This window comes from Paramisgurnus dabryanus, chromosome 7 (genome assembly GCF_030506205.2).
Source record: "Paramisgurnus dabryanus chromosome 7, PD_genome_1.1, whole genome shotgun sequence".
Classification (NCBI taxonomy): Eukaryota; Metazoa; Chordata; class Actinopteri; order Cypriniformes; family Cobitidae; genus Paramisgurnus; species Paramisgurnus dabryanus.
This window is the reverse complement of record NC_133343.1, coordinates 26669818-26684386: the sequence shown is the minus strand read 5'-3', so window position 1 is coordinate 26684386 and position 14569 is coordinate 26669818. Positions and strand designations below refer to the sequence as shown.

The 14569-nt window shown below is 36.3% G+C and overlaps 1 protein-coding gene across 1 annotated transcript in view; it reads left to right on the top strand.

The window, feature by feature from the left end:
* The window catches only part of rad18 (RAD18 E3 ubiquitin protein ligase), a 48311-nt gene that overhangs the window by 17213 nt on the left and 16529 nt on the right, over nucleotides 1–14569 (top strand). Inside the window, exons 10-11 of the mRNA XM_065279857.2 lie at nucleotides 5964–6086; nucleotides 9638–9773. Of these exons, the coding sequence (XP_065135929.2) occupies nucleotides 5964–6086; nucleotides 9638–9773 (259 nt within the window). The remainder of the gene's footprint in view (nucleotides 1–5963; nucleotides 6087–9637; nucleotides 9774–14569) is intronic.

The window sequence follows — 14569 nt, the reverse complement described above, 5'->3', positions numbered from 1 at the left end:
GTGCCATGTGCCATCAGTTGAATTACAGGAAAGATTATTGTGGTCTGTTCAACAAATTAAAAAATGTAAAGAGAACACGGAATAGGATCACAAGATAAAACCTTTTTTATTCTGTTAATACTTTTGTAAAAATTTTAAATCAAGTGAATCCAAACATAGTTCTAAGATTTTTAGAGGAAATTAATTTTAAACATCTTTTCTAGTCTTCTCACAATGAATATAGCCTTAGAAGCTGGTATGGCATTTAAAGGAAAATAAGGAAAGTAAAAAGAATCACTAGATACCATATACTTATATTTTGGTGGCACAATTCCAGACAATTGAGTTAAATTTGTTTAATTTTCATGTGACTTTCTCAAAGTTACATTAAAATTACTATTCGCACCTCAATTGAAATTTTAATTTTGCATTAATGTATTTGGCAGACACTTTTATTAAGTGATAGACCTATATATAGCAGAAGCCGATATACCAGATTATATCTGGATGATTGTTATGTTATTATTATTATTTTTGTTAAAATTGGCATCGGCTGATAAGTCTTTTCAATATGCCAGTAAATATTTCTGTTACTTACTACTAATTGTTGGTTGTTTGTAATGAAAAGAGCCAAAGTCTGACAGATGGTAAAATCACCAATCATTATTCACTTTTTAACATGACATGTTACACACAACGCTCTGGTCTGCAGCAAAGTCTTATTCAAACAGTACCGAGAGATGTCAGATCCACATTATTATGTCTTGTAAATTTGTTTTAAGTTCTTATTTTCACCAAGTACATTACTTTCACTTATATTCTATATTGTCTCTCATATCGGAGACCGGCACTCTACCGGTATCGGCATTGGCTATATAAAAAAACACCATATCGGTCGATCATTACCTTTGTCCAAATGTACATTTTAGGACTACATTTTTAACAATATAGGTTTTCTCTCGGACTCAAACCCACAACCTTTGCTCTGTTGGTGCTGTGCTCTACCAACTAAGCTACGGGAACACAATTTTTAAAAGTGTCCCCCTTTCCGTTTTCACCTCGTGTATCAAATTCTCCTTGTGTTTTGACTATGCAGTACTTTATGATGCAGAGATTTTCAAACTGAGGGCAAAGGCTTGAACGAATTCGCTTGCTTTCATTCAATTCCAGTCTCCTGGCAATTTCAGTATGCATATCTCACATCAGCTCTGCTCTGTAGTTCTCAAGTAAGCTGTTTTTCAGAAACCTTTCGCCTCCATGTTCACTAAGTTGCTAATGAGATAAATATGTGTGTGTATGAGAGCGAGAATGAGCAGGTGTAAGAGTGTAAGTGAGGAAGATCCCTCAAAAGGCTTAGGGTGATGATCAATACGGCAAAAGCAACATGTTCCCGAGATCGATCTTACCCTCATTAAATGTTCCAGTCCAGCTTGGTGACCCTCTTTAAAATGCTTGCACCAAAAATCAGTCAAAGGTCTTTGTGCCTTACAGATAAGCTATCCGCAGTCTGTTGTACTTGCTGCAAAGATGATTTGCTTTTATGCCATCTTCAAGGACTGGGGTCTGCAACCTTTCTCACTCCGAGGACCCTTTGGTGGATTGTTCGAGATCAAAGAATAATTGCCGGAGTACTTGCAGTTCCGGCGGTCCCTAGAGTTTTGCAGACCCTCGCTGAACATCAGTGTTCAAGGTTAACACCGTGATCGTACAAATGAATGAGGCTGTCCGCTTGTTTGTATGCCTGTCTGCACCACGCATTTGTTTTGGTTTAACATAAACCCAGGAACTTTCAGATTGGAGACTTTCATCTACTAGAGTTGTTTTTTGATTGTCGGCATCCCAAATTGATTCTTTTATTGATGTTTATACTCCTATATGTCTTCAGAGCCTAACTACGGTTCCTTGTTTCCACCCTTTGTTAGCTTCAACTTTCAGGTTTACTCTTGGGGGGTTAACTGAATTTCTGTTCAAACTGGTTTGTGTGGTTCTAATTGCATCCCCACCGTAATGAAAACCCACTTTCTCCAAGACTCAAAGGGCCAACAGAAGAAACCAAGGCATTGGAAGTGGATTGGCGTAATTTTTCGAGAGAACGTGTCTGATATTTGTCATGTTGAATCTGAGGTAGTAGGAAAAGATGAAAGGCATCGTGCGGTTTTATGAGGCAGGCTGTGATGTTGGAGATGGGATATTTAAATATTGATGTGCAGCATGGGGCGGCTCTATAAATAGCACCATGCTGAGATAAACTCTTGATTAATCATAGTAAGGGCTTGATGAGTCACTGACCTCACCAAGGTGGTCATGAATGAGGAAATGACACAAAGGGGAGGAAATGACACACACACACACACACATTTCTAGGAATCGTGTTTACAGTACAGCAGGTTCTTATGTAAATTGATCATGTAGACATTGACAGTTTTCTTTGTGTTTCACTTTTAGGGTAAAGCAGGTTAAAACCAATAACAATGTACATCATTTGGAAGCTATTTTTTCATTCTTCTTACTGTGGGTTTATATTCGAGTTTACGTGTAGTTTGACGCCTGAACATTTTGTGTGTACTCACTTCATTCATGCGTGAAATTCTACTTATCGAGACATTCGCGTGGAAATTCGCGTCATGGGAGGGGCTTCTGCCACTCCGCTCGCTTCCTGTAATCATGTCACTAATAGATCAAGCTCCTGATTGGTTTATGTGGCGTGTTTTTCCGCCAAAGTTCAGATTTTTCAATTCGCGCGTTTCCCACGGCAACGCTCAATTCGTGCCATTCCCACTAGAGGTGGATTCCCACTGCCGCAAAACCTCAAGACACGCATCAACGCGTCTTTCAATTGACACTACCTGGAATCATTGGATTTTAAACAGGTGAGCTTCAGATTTGCTTGCATTTGCATTATAGTGTTATAGCATATTTACATTTTATACCACTTTCTGCTTAATGCTTTTTTTCTGATTGATTGAAAAATGTTCCACAGGTATGCATTATTTCTCGATAAACACACACCTGACTTGACAAATGTTCAAAAATAACCATCAGAGCAATGTCTGTGCTAACCGTGGTATAAGCTAAATAATTGACTCCGGTCATTTGAATGATTTGAAAATCACTTTGTGTGTGCATTTTCAATTATTTCTGTCAATTATTTCTTACTCAATGTTGGATTAAAGTAAACCTCTGTTTGTAAACTTAATGGTTAGTAGAGTACCAGCGAGGTTAATACTCATACAGTCAGGTGTTGTTATTAACCATTTAATAGTTTAAAAACTATTACAGGGGGTAAATAAATGGCATATAACATAGGTATACAACAGCTCAGTTTCGTTATTTAAAAATGCTAATTCAGCTGGTGTCATTCATCTAATGTTATGCTTCTATGTACAACCAGTCTTACTGAAGTTTACTGTATTTGTCTTTTGAAGCAGCAGACTGAGGATTGACGTTCATCAGCACGAAGATTCAGCAAACCCATACAGACAACAGTTGCTAAAACCCTTGAGCAACAAAGACATTTTATACTTTATGTATACATGTAAAGTAAATACATTATGGCAATGTTTTGTATTATTATTTTATATTGCCCTTTAAATGTATTAATTAAATAGTGTGTTGTTTAATTAGCATGTTTTGCTTTGCTACTGAATTTGGTGCAGAGAACCGTAAATTTTAACTTGTAATACTGAAATTTTTGTTGATATAGTGAATAGTGTACATAACATAACATTTTCTTCTTTGCCCATCTTCAATCCAACTATCTTTTAAGCATGCAATAATGAAATTAAAATGATTAATACATTAAAATGAACAGAACAGGGATCACGTTTTATGTGCGCAGCTGTGTTGCATAGTTTATTTTGTTGTGTGATTTTTAGGTTACTTTTCTCGGTTTAGACTGAACTGTAATATTGTTTCTATGTGTGCTTCTGTAGCTGGATTTCCATCCAAATGTGAAGCAAATCTTTTCAAATTTGCAAAAAAATTCAAACAGAATTGCGAATGACGTCGTATTGGTAACCTACAGTAGTAACCAACAGTAAATAAAACAAGGCACACTTAGTACATAGAGACAGGACTGCATTTAGTTAAGATTGGACAAATTATACATTTACTAGCAGTGCAGCTTGTAAATGCCAAACTGAATGCTGTGCACATAAGAAAAAACTGAGACTTTTTGGTGCAGGGCCAATGGCTTTTCGATGATGTCGAGCCCCATATATGGGAAAGACAATGTCAGCTCATACAGCTAGACGATCAGTCATGTTGGTCACTTTCCATCTCCCATTATTTACTCTCTCGCATAAATCAAAAACCACCTTAAGTGAGTGTAAAACGTTTTTGTGAATTAAGGGTTTTTTGTATTCAAGATTTGGCATTTCCATCAATCGTTTCTTATGCGATACTTCAAAATGTGAATGAGATCAGGGCGATGGAAACCAAGCTAGTGATTCTTTCCATTGCAATCCATTTCCTTTTTTGTTATAGGTACACACCATTATAGAGATTTTTGAGATACTGAACTCAAAACCTTGTTGGGTACATGGAGCTTGTCAGATACGACCCTGCTTTCTTTCCACAGTAATTGGCTTTGGTCTCATAAAGAGAAGGGTCAGGTTCTTTCCTAAGTGTCGTGAGCAAAGAATGACAATTGGACAGTCCAAAAATTTTGTAATCTTAATTTCAAACCTCTACTACTTAAAATATCTTTTATCCTTCTGAAAAATAATGATTTATTTGTGTTTGGGGAAAATTAAACATCGACGTTTGAAAAATATTTTGTTTTTCTCCATTTAAAAACACGTCAGATGGACAAATACTTCTTATTTTTAAAAAGCTGAAATATGCAGGTCTCTTTACATTATATTCCAGCACAGACTGATGTGGTTCATTGGACCAAACATATCAAACTTTTACATCTGATAAGACCGTCTGCATTGTAAGATATAAGGTGAAATTGCTCTTGAATACCTAATATGTAATAAAAAAAAAATAACACAAGGACATGATGCCCAAAGTCCAAAGCATACTCTGAAGATACTGACTTCAGTATTGGATTTTGACATTTTATCTTTGACTTCTGGCTAAGTGACATTTTCATGAGATTATTGGTTCTTTCGTTGTCTTAATACGCAGGGTTGATAAACTCTCACTGCTTTAGGGCAGTTTTTATTACCCATGACATTTCTCCAGTTCACCTTCAAGCATATAGAAGCTCTTATTTTTTGTTGAATAAATGTACTAGTTAAATAAATGCTTATGAGAACTAGTTTAGACTTTATTTTCGGTTCATATTAGATAAATAACAGCTGTTGTGCACAAAACGTATGCTTATAGGCATCTACTTGGCTGGCCAGAATGAGTACATCCTGCAAAATTTGGCCACCCATATTGCCAGCTTTAGTGCTACAGTCAACAGTAGACGTCCTTTATGTTAGAGCTTTTATGTTCTGTGCCTTACATATAATACAAACCATAATCGATTTAACCCGTAGGACTCTTTATTCCTGTCAAATCTGCTTGAAAGAGAAACAGGCCTTCAAATGGTGTATCCCAGTCAGACACCGATGCATTTCATGGTCTGGCGATGTAGTTTAATAGCATTGTGTTGTTCTGCTACCAAGCTGTGTTGGATATCTCTGGATCTTCCCCCTGGAAGTTTTTCATTGTCCATTATTTGAACTTGCCCTTTGTAAGAAATGTAATCTTAAAAGCAGGCCCTTAGGATTCACCTTTTATCTGCTTCTGTTGGTTTTTGACACTACTTTTAATATTTGTTTCATGGTCTGAGTATGCTGAAGCTTTGAGAGTTACTGCTGTGTTCTCTGTGTTGGTAAAAAGGTTGGACGATGGGAGTGTAAAATGTGTGCACTGTAAACCAGCGATGGGTCACATAACATTTTTATTAGTGGGAGTCTTTGTAATGGGCTTGTGTGGGATATTTTTAATCTGACTGAACCATTTATCTCCGTTTCAAATTCTTTTAGGAAAGCAGCACAGCAGTGAATTTTCCCGGTTAATTGCCCAGGTCAGAGGTCGTCTGGAGACGTCGAAGAAAACCCAGGTCAGACATGAGGAGGGGCAGTCAGCCGAGGAGACCGACTCCAAAGGTATCTTTTTAAGGAATAGATCACCCTCATGCCATATCAGATGTGTATGACTTCATTTTTTCAGTTGAATAATTTTATATTAAAATGCTGTCATGTTATCTTTGAATATGGGAGCCAACATGGTGAACCTAAAAACATTCATCAGTTAAGTAAAAGTGACCCCAGTTGGTTATTATTATGTCTTCTGAAGCAAAACAAGTTTGTGAGAGAAAACAATAAATATTATTTGATATTTTTAACGATCAATATGTTGCTTTCCATGAAAACGTATACATCAGTAAGGGAAGTTAAAATATAGCGGCACGTCGATAACGTCACATCTTATTGGTTCTTCCATGTCTCGAAAAAAAATTTGACAACTAGTCACGAGACTCGAAAGAAATAGTGAGAGTTTGCTGTAAGCTGCTTGTGTGAAAGTTACTCGTTTAGCTTAACCGATCAGTAGGGATGTTCATATTGACCGTTTAACCGTTAACCGAAGGTAAGAATTTATGAACATTATCATTTAATAAAATATATATATTTGTTAACGCACAGCGCATGTCGTCATGAGCCAACAGTCAACAATCTTTTAAGTTAACAGTTAATGTTCGGTTAATAAGCTGCGGTTGTCGGTCGTGAAAATTAACTGATATGAACATCCCTACCGATCAGTAGTTATTTTGAGTGGATTGAGTAAATTGTCTCAGACAGGTAATGTTGATTTGCATATTGATTTTTGCTCAATATTCCACTTTGTTTTAGCAGGATTTTTTGTTCATCTTAGCACATTGTTATATTGCTTTATTAAAGTCCATTTCGGTTTTAGAAAACACATTTTATTATATTAGTTTTAAAGTGGGTGACACTTTACATTTGAATCTCAATTATCATCTTCCACTAGATTTACATACAGAGAAATACAACGTGCATGATATTTAATTGTTTGTTAAATCTTGTAAGTGCAAAAGTGCTTTTGTAATTAATTACATTATCCTGAGTACAGGGTAGGGATGCAGTGATTATAGATTTTGATGGTACGGTTATAGTCTGATAAATAATCACGGTTGTACGGTTATTACGGTTATTAAGGATTCATTTATTTCACAACATTAATGTATAAAATCACATGAATAAATTTTTAATCAATTGCTACATTTTTCTGTATTTTCAGTTTGTGTATTTTTTCTACAATTCTTGGACAAATGATAATAATAATAACTTAGCTGGCTTTGACTTAAACAGTATAGGTGCCTTCTGCCTTTAAAACCTGTAGGCTATTCATTTTAATGATCTTTTGAATAAATGTAATTTTACATTTGGACTGAATAAAGTTATATTATTTTGGTTTGTTTGAAGTAAAATATATGAAGTAAAAATGATAAGAGCCTCTTAAAACGAATAATAACACAGGGTCATCCTGGGCCAGGTACTGCCAGTCATTTTGACAGGTGTAGCTTAATATTACACAAAAATCAAATATAAATATTATATTTGACAACAAACAGTATCAGAATACAAATCAGCGCTACGCTGCCTCTCTCTCCCTCTCGTTTGCTCGCTCACACACACCGTGCGTGTGAATCAGCAACTGCGTGAGACAAGAATGCGCATCCATGTGAATTTTGGAAGTTAAAGACGACTGAGCTGCAGTGGCCTGGCAAAACACATTTCGAAGAAAGGCGCAGCAACTCAAAAAGACCTGCATGTTTCACAATTACTCCAAAAGACCATAATGACAATTTTGCGCGTGGAGCAGCAGTTGTGCGATCTACCGGCATTGCCTTTGCGATCGACGTATTGGACACCCCTGCCCTAAACCATCCGCTGACTGTTTAGATATAACATGAATATACTTCTGTAAAAATATGCACATAGTTTGTTATTCAGTCGCTGGGTGCGCTGCATTATACAAATACAGTAATACTGCCAATCACTGTGTATAATGATGATGATTAGACGCTTAACGTTCGTGGAAGTTAATGCCGGTTAACATATATAATTAATATGTCACGTTAAATTAATATTTTTACTGGTTTTAATGTCTTACAATAGAAACAGGACATGTATGTATATAAGAATGACATTATTTATCCCTAGTTGCATTAAAGTACAGTATATGACAGTACAGAGACTAGCAAAAGCGCAAACATTAACCTGGCTTTGAAAGCAATGCGACGTAATGACGTCACAGATATGCAAATTAGTACGTCAAGAATCGATTCTGAATCGAATCGGGACCCTAAGAATCGATTCTGAATCGATTCATGAGGGTCCAAGCGATTCCCACCCCTAGTTTTTAATGCTGTACAAAGTAGACCGATTGAAGTGTGGCTCTTTCATGTACGGATGCAGGTGCACGAGCACACACACCCACCCACACATACACACACACACACACACACACACAAACCAGATGCACGAACAACCAAGAGACGCGTCACGCGCACATATTCTTTTGAACGCGGAGCTTTGTCATACAATGCACAAACCAGATGCACGAACAACCAAGAGACGCGTCACGCGCACATACTCTTTTGAACGCGGAGCTTTGTCATACAATGCATCATGACGCATGCGCCTCTTGGTGCTTCGTGGATCTGGTTTGTGCGTGCGTGCGTGAAACAAAAACACGTGGTGTAGCGAAGGCTTTACGGTTACTTAACCGTGACGTTTTAAAGCGCGGTTAATAGTGAAACCGGTTAATCGCTGCATCCCTAGTACAGGGATATAAATAGTTACTGCTACTACTTATGTTTAGTTAATACAACAATCTTGGAGTCACTTACATTAACACCATTTAAACCTAAAGATTTTATTGATTGACTTGTGCATTGAAAAAATGCTGAGCTTTGTCACAGGTGGTAAGGTTTATTGGTATAACCTTAGCTTTGATCAGCATTGAATAAACCATCATTTGACAGTTGCAGTAAACTAGCGCCTGTAGACTTCATTTCCCACATTGATGACAAGCTGTCTGCCCTCATGCTGTTATACCAGAACCTCAATGCTTTTATAGGAGAACTTGAGAGTCAATAGGCAGTTTGCAGTGTAGAAATAATTGGCTTGGCTGCTTGGACTTGTATCTCTTTATCAATCAGTCAATTTAGTTACAATTGATTTTGGAATTGTCAGTCTCTGTAGAGACAGATGTATCCAGGGTCTAAAATTAGTTTTTTGACCCAGCTGTCACTGCCTGGTAAACAAGAAAATGTACTTGCTGTATGCCTTGTTGTGTCATGAAACTATATTTTGCATTTTTTTCAAAATATGTTTTTATTTTTTTTGGTGAAATGTGTGAAAAGAAAAGCTTGTAATGAAACATCTTATGCCCCTTAATTTTAGACTTTGGATGCATATAAACTGGCATTTCAGAGGAAGATGGAACGCTTAGTGATTTATTTAACATAGTGGAGTGCCGCTCTCAATGTAAATCCATGAACTCAACAACCTCATGATTTAGTCATCACTGGATAAACCATTTCCCACATGTCTTTAAAAGCTATGCAATATTGATATACAAGTAATATACAAAGTAAAGCTGATGTTTTTTCTCAATGTATTTTTAACAGCTGCACATAGCATTCAGAACCCAACCCAGCCTCTCATTTCTACACCACTAAAGGCAAAGACTGAAGTGAAAGATGTGATGGTCAAAGTTTCATCAAGGTCATCAAGCCCTACAATCAGTGATGTGTCAGTCAGCAGGTATCATCTTATAAAAGCAAACATCTTGTCCAGCTTATATTTAAAGTGAATTTAATAGTTTATACAGCGGGGAAAATAAGTATTTGGGACTAAGTAATTAGGACTAAAGCAGCTGATATCAATTAGTACTTATAGGGGGCAGGGTTTTTCTATCAATACTGCCAGATTTCAGGTGATCTCCTGGCTTTCTATGCCATTTTGCACCTTGTTCTCTTCATGTGTTCAATACTTGTTCCCTGTGTCATTTCACTTTATTTATTATGACTCAACTTGTATACTTAAATGTTCTGATTTCTTTGTATGAACTCAATATTTGGCTTGATGGCTACATCTGGTGGAAATTTTGTGTCAATAGCCCACTTAGAAATCCCCTTACTGATAAAAATGCTGATGTGTCAAATGCTTATTTTCCCCACTGTATGCTTTTTAAAACTCCCAAACTATACCTATATTCATAATATGAGACAGTCTCAAGTGTCATATTGCAGTAATGGATAAAATTATGAAACACACACTGTAAAAATTCCTTGTTGCACATACATTTTTAAGTTGAATTATTTACAAATTATTTAAACTTGTTTTGACTAGGGAGGAGTTGCCATCAATTAACAAAGTAAAGTTGAATTAGCTTTAAGTTATTTCACTTTATTTTTAATCATTTATAGCAAGTCCTCACTAGTCAGGAAGGTTGAAAATTAATTGTAAATTCAAGTCCGAACTTTTTAAAACCGGAAGTATTGCCCTATGGCAAGCTGCTGCATGTCCGTGTCTGTTTTAAAGATCGCTCTGAATGGGATCTCTATGAAAAGTCCGTCACAAAAATGGAATTATCTCTGCTTTTTGCTCAAAATATGGTATTTTTGCAAAAACCTACCCATATTCAAAAGCTGATTGCAAAAGAACCACTAAAGGTAGGATGAAACGGTTTTTTTTGTTTGAAAGCAGAGGGTCTGTTCTTTCATTTGGTATATTGTATGTTTATATATTTAAAGAAGAACATTTTCTGGAAGGCATTAAACTTTGGTGAAAATCATGAAAAGCGCTGGCTGGCAACTTTTTTAAAAAACGCTGGCGGTGAAAGAGTTAACAGTGCACACTTAAAGGGTTAGTTCACCCCAAAATAAAAATTATGTCATATTTACGCACCCTCAAGTTGTTACAAACCTGTTTTAATTTCTTTTTGTTTGCTGAACACAAAGGAAGATATTTGTAATCAAGCAGGAACCAGAATAACCATTGACTTCTATAGTAAGAAAGATTGAAGTCAATAGCTGCTTAAAATATCCTCCTTTGGATATTTTACAACTTGATGTAACAACTTGAGGGTGCGTAAATAATGTCAAATTTCATTATTTATGATGAACAAAAAAATGCATTACAATTTTTGCAAAACGTTCTGTGTATACTTAATAGTTTGATTATGTTTCCAATACAAGTATTGTGTATATTAGTGCATATACTTTGACATCAGGTGTTTGCTAAAGAATTCTTCAGTGTGGAGGGATTTGGTGGGTAAAATCTGTCAGCATCGGCAAACATTCATCATAACCCAACTCATTTTTAAACTCATGTAAACTTCTTTCCGAGAACAATAATATATTCTCTATAATTTATAAAAGCATCCTAATGGGAGGCATTGTTCAGTTTTAATTTCATTTTCCTTATTGTTATACTTATCGGTTTGCAATCAAATGATGGCAAGAATGCATTTAAATTTAGCCACAGAAACTGAGTAGTCCCTAGACTTGCTTTAATTTATCTTGGATTGTTTAATGTAATTTGTACCACACAACCTGAGGGCAATCTCTTTTCCTGCCATTCTTATCTACAGTATAGTTTACTCTATAGACTGTTTCAGCGGCTTGTGTGGACTAAACGCAACATCTGATAGACTTCCATATAGAATTAATAACAACAGAGTCTTTTTACAGTCGTTTATTTCTGATAAAAAGGGTAATAAATGACAAGTAAATTACCTGCGTTTATTCATCAATCATATTTAACTTGTATCAACTATAACACTGAGCTAATGTTACTGTGTAAATAAAAGTATACGATGTTAGCTACAGGTCCTTGAATTCTTGCCTGGCTACCAAACCTCTAAGCAAAGTTGTGGTCCATGCTCGCCGTCTCCCCTCGTCTTTGGCAAACCAAACATTTTATTTCGACAAGATATTTTTTTAAGAGATCAGTTTAGCCAGACCGAATAAATAAATAAGGAGTTTTGTTGCAAAACGAGATAACTACGTTTTTTAATTTTTCAGAAATCTCGTTTTTGGGTTGTGCATTCCAATCAATATCAATTCAACTGCAGTTGGTTTGTTTTGATTTAAACCTTCATAACTTAAAAAATACAGCGAAGTAGCACCATAAAACAAAATAATGACATTATAACATAATAATAAACATGTTTTTACAAAAATTTTAAAAACTGATTTATCTCGTTTTGCAACGGAACTCTTCAAATACAGACCGAAAGTTCACTTCGGTTCAGACACGTAACTGCGACAACGCGCGCGTGTCCGATTAAACTATCTATATACTGCATTTCTCTGCCTCTTCAATGTTAAATATCAGTATTAATAAAATAAAATCTTGTGGTAGACCACATACCCAAATGTGAAAAAAGGTTGAATCATTTCTACTGCATGCTCTGTTTCTGATTCTCACACTATTTCATTGGCTCAGTTCCTCTCTTATAACAGATAAGGCAATTTCCTGCTGTTTTTAAAGCAATATTGACAGGCCTTTGCTCTGTAATTATCCATTGATCTGTGTGGGTCAAAGTGTGGGAGGTTAACTCTGTGACTCATAGATTCTGTTTTGTCAGAGAAAGCGGATTGTAATGCATTATCTCTCAGGTTTTATATACAGTACATTAATTCATAGATTGTGGAGATATCCTTGGTGCTTTGCTCACTGGGTTATAATCTATTAGGAGTCTTTTTGTTTAATTCTTTGAACATTTTCATTTATGCACTAGGGAGATGCTTTTATCCAAAGAGACTTACGGTGCATTCAGTCTGTTTGTTTTTGACCTTTGACCTTTGCACAGATAATGCAGTGCTCTGCCAGTTGAGCTATAGAAACACAAGTTATCCATACTTTAAATGAGTTACAGGTGGACAAATTCTCTTATTTATTTTACCAAAGACATGGACACATAAAAAATAACAGATACATTTGAATCACAAAAAATACTTTGCGTAGTATGTTCGTGTAGACAAATGTATGTAATCATTGAGAAATACAGAGATGCACCATTTATTATAGCATAATGCTGTGTAAATAAATACATGCACAACAAGAGATTACATTTATTCTGTGGCATTTTTCCAAAATGCGAAAAATAGTAATGCCATTGTGTCTCAAACCAGCCTTTCAAAATAGCTTTTAGATGCCTGTGAAGGCTGGCATTGACACAGTTTCCGCATCGCAAAATAAGTGCTGTGTCGTCTCCTAATAAAGGTGAACTTGGACATGATGGAATATACACCATTAAAGTTTGGACAGTTTTCCAACTGAATTTTTTCAAAGATCCATAATGTATGAGCATTCCCATTAGTGTATTACATTTATTGGCACATTTCATTACGGAACCCAGTTTAAGTTCCCACAGTGTTTTCAACGGCCACCAAAGATATAATTTGGCCACATACCATCATTATGCTTTTTAAACATTATATAAACTCTTATTTGTGCCCCACCAGAGCAACTGTGATGCAATTGCAAAACAATGCTTTAGCTATAAGGAATTTGGACTTTGAAAGCTCAAAATTTGTCTTTTGTTTGGCGTTGCATTTTGTTATGGTGCCAATGGTAATCTGTATAGTTGTCATTAACAAATATGTTTATTCATCATAATGCTAGACTGAAATTGAGTTTTGGGGAAATGACAGGCTTTAAATTCTGTCAATATGTCCAAATGTCTTTGTACCAGAATATTATATGACTACTGGTTACTGGAAAAAAGTTTTTTCCTGAATTTCTCAGGATATCTGCACAGTACTGCAGTGTTCGTGTGGATGGTCCTTGTTGGCTCAAGGGCACTATAATTGAATTTGTTTTATTAATTTGTGGTACGCCCCAAGTGGCAGATGGTAACCTGTGTGATATTTATAACTAGGTAGATTGGTTCACCAAGGTGAGTGATAATGAGAAACGCCTTTTAATTTACTGTTGACTTAACCAGATTAATAGTGCACTGCACACCTGATAAGGTTAGTTCAAGATGCTCTGATGTTTCGGTTCTCATGTAGGTCTAAGTTAGCCTGGCTCCGCCCTCCTACGTGCTTCCGCTTAATTTTCATTTCCCTTCAGCAGTACGTCTGGGATTTCTCTATAGAGTTTCGTTTTCTCCTGCAAAAATCTGCAGGACCAATCAGCGAACAGATGGGGGTGGCTAAGAACGATGACGTTGAGGTCGCGCGTCAGTTTGAGTTGTAGTTCAGTAATGGCAGCGGAGAAAGACGTGAGAAAAGCTATTCGGGCCGTTGTTGCAAAACTGCCGAATATACAGAAGTTAAAGCCGGAGCAAGAACCAGGTTTGCTAAGTTTTGTTTGTCTGATTATTCTGACTTGTTGTTTCCGTCCGGTTTCGGTGCATGATATACGTCACGACCTCACGTTAGCGATTGGCTTTGGCAGATCCTGAGTACTCTGGGCAGATCCAATAGTTTTAAACTTCAACAATGGACCCTCCTTAACGGAAGTAACGCTTTCCAATGGAGCGTGGCCAGACTCTCTGTACAAATGAAATGAATGTACGAGAGTCTGGTTGGACCAGGCTAGGTCTA